We start from the raw sequence: 2,494 nt of genomic DNA, 5'->3' as shown, positions 1-2,494 counted from the left end.
AGTAATCCCGCTTAGCTTCTGAGACCCGATGAGACCAGGCCAGCCTGGGCCACCCAGGTCAGAGCAGAGCCAAAGAGAGGCGGTGCACCATGGCCTGCCTCTGCGTAGCAGCCCTGGAATTCCTCCGTGGTCTCCCATCCAAGTACTAACCAGGGCTGACCCTGCTTAGCTTCTGAGATCGGATGGGATGAGGCTAGCCTGGGCCACCCGGGTCAGGCCACTCTACGCAGGGCACCAATAAAACTTGAGCCAGGGCTATGAGCCAGCTCTTAAGCCCTGCTTCGTGCAACTTCTGCCAACGCTCCAGCCTCCCAGAAAAATGGTGCAAGCAGGGCCAACCCGAGGTTTTTCAGCACCCTAGGTAAAACTACACCTGCTTCCTCCCGTCTCTCCTTCCCCCCCCGGAGGACCGGGACCCTCCAGCTGCATGCGCCCAGTCCCCTCGCTCCCCGCGAAGACTCACCGAGGGCAGCGTGGAGGAGTCGCCCGGTCCGAGCAGGCCCGTCTTGGAGGAGGAAGCGGCAGGGGGGCTGCTCCAGCTTCTTCTATGCACCATGCACGCCTACCTGAGCCGCCCTGCCACTGGGCCCTTCAGGCGGCGCCGTCCGCCTCCTCCCCGCCCTGCAGGCCACCTGCACCTCAGATTAGGCCCCGAGCGCAGCAGGGGGGGCGCTTCCTCCCTCCTCGCTTCCTTCCCCGCCCGCTTCTGGGCACACTGGGCGCCGGACTCGGGGTGAAAGAGGCGGCGGAGGTGGCGGTCCCCCGGTCAGGGAGTAGGGCTTTTGGCCAGGGGGGGGGCGGGTGCAGTTTGGCACCCCTAAGGGCCGGCCCACTCTAGGCGAATGCCTAGTTCGCCTAGTGAGTGAGCCGGCCCTGGGTGCAAGCCTGTCTAATGGTCGTGAACTTGGGTGTAGGAGAAACAGACTTCTCTCACTGGTTACTTCTGATCTTCAAGGTTGAAATGTGGTTGCCAGTACATGATCGGCGATGCCCTGTTGCTTCAGTACAGCCCTATTGAAGCCCCATCGCCGAGCGTCCTGCCGGGAGTTGGCCTGCTGGCTCTTGTCCTGAAGCTAGCCAGAGGTAAGAACTGGGGGGGGGGGACAGCTGCTGGTCATGTGTGCGCCTTTCCATGATGAGGGCCATGGAGAGACGTACCAGTGTTTCCTCTAAGCTGAGTTAGTGTGAGCTAGCTCGTGGCTCTTTTAGCCTCCGGTTCACAGATTTTTGTCTTAGCTCAGGAAGGAGGGCTCCAGAGCAGACTAATTGTTGGGTGTTACAAGTTAAAAACACTTCAGTATTTTCAGGGTTAATGATGTTTGTTAAGTCACATGTTTGTTTGTAACCAATCTATTTAGACAATAGGATGCCCAGGAACTTTGGAGCTAGTTTGCTACTCTGCTTGGAAACCAAGGTGTCAAGTATTAGCATTTTATGGTTTCTCTTCCCGTTCTTTGTTCTGACGGAGAAGGAGACGCCATTCCGGCTCTTCCCGTTTTACCCTTTAGCTGCAAGGACGTAGGCATATTAGCTCTTTGTTATTTTATATCCTGTGTACCTTTTTCCCATGTTAGCTTTACAGTAAACTTTTATATTTTAATACACACCCTGGACTCCGTCTCTTAATACTCTGCTGACTAACTTAAAAAGAATCCCAACACTCATTGATGCAGTAGCCAAAATCGCTCGCTCATGACTTTAATGCCGGTAGGTCACCAAGTAGAATTTTTGCTCACAAGACTCCTCAGCTTAGGGGGAGCATAGCTAAGCATCGACCCAGCACACTGAAGGGGGAGCTGCAGCCCTGCGTTGGTTGGCTGGGTCCTCCTCCAGCCCTCTGTGTGAGGGTTAACTAGGGTTCCCGACTCTGAGTTAGGAAATTCCTGGAGATTTGAGGGTGAAACCTGGGGAGGGGAGGGACCCCCGCGGGATATAATGCCATGGAGTCCATCTTCCGAAGCCGCCGTTTCCTCCAGGGGAACTGATCTCTGTTGTCTGGAGACCACTTGTAATTCCAGGAGATCTCCAGGTCCCACCTGGAGGCTGGCAATCATAGCAATGAACCCACTTGCAGCGACTTCTAGATCACATGGTTCACAGGAATCTGCTGAACGTGCGACCTGAAACACTGCACGTGGCCCCACTGATGACTTAAATGACTGGCTTGAGCATACCAAAGCTTTAGGTGGAACTTGGCCATAACGGAGGCTGCAGTTCAGAACACAGAATCTAACGTGTCCATGCTTGGAGCCTTTCACCTGCTCGGACTTGGGGGGAAATAGCCAGGAGTTAGATCAATTGCTGTTTTTTTAGCAAGTGATTAAGGAGAGACCTGAAATCTTGGGGCCAGGTGGATTAGGCAGCTCCAGGGAAGCTCTTAACTGGTGGTGGCTCTCCAAGGTCCTGGACAGGCTGCTGGTCCTGTCACTGGACTTCACCATTGCCCTGACGTTTTGAGGAACTAGACAAAAGTGGGCTTGAAGCTCAACATTAA

At 54.9% G+C, this 2,494-nt stretch overlaps 1 protein-coding gene across 1 annotated transcript in view; it reads left to right on the top strand.

The window, feature by feature from the left end:
- Window positions 1-1,083, top strand: part of LOC107115541 — a gene marked incomplete at its 3' end in the record, with an annotated part of 46,631 nt that extends 45,548 nt beyond the window's left edge. Inside the window, exon 17 of the mRNA XM_015417274.1 lies at window positions 956-1,083. Within this exon, the coding sequence (XP_015272760.1) occupies window positions 956-1,083 (128 nt within the window). The remainder of the gene's footprint in view (window positions 1-955) is intronic.
- Window positions 1,084-2,494: the final 1,411 nt, after the last annotated feature.

The sequence above is a fragment of the Gekko japonicus genome, unplaced genomic scaffold, assembly GCF_001447785.1.
Source record: "Gekko japonicus isolate JY-2015 unplaced genomic scaffold, Gekko_japonicus_V1.1 scaffold1748, whole genome shotgun sequence".
Classification (NCBI taxonomy): Eukaryota; Metazoa; Chordata; class Lepidosauria; order Squamata; family Gekkonidae; genus Gekko; species Gekko japonicus.
Note: the sequence above shows the minus strand (reverse complement) of the source record. Positions and strands in the feature narration are given on the sequence as shown.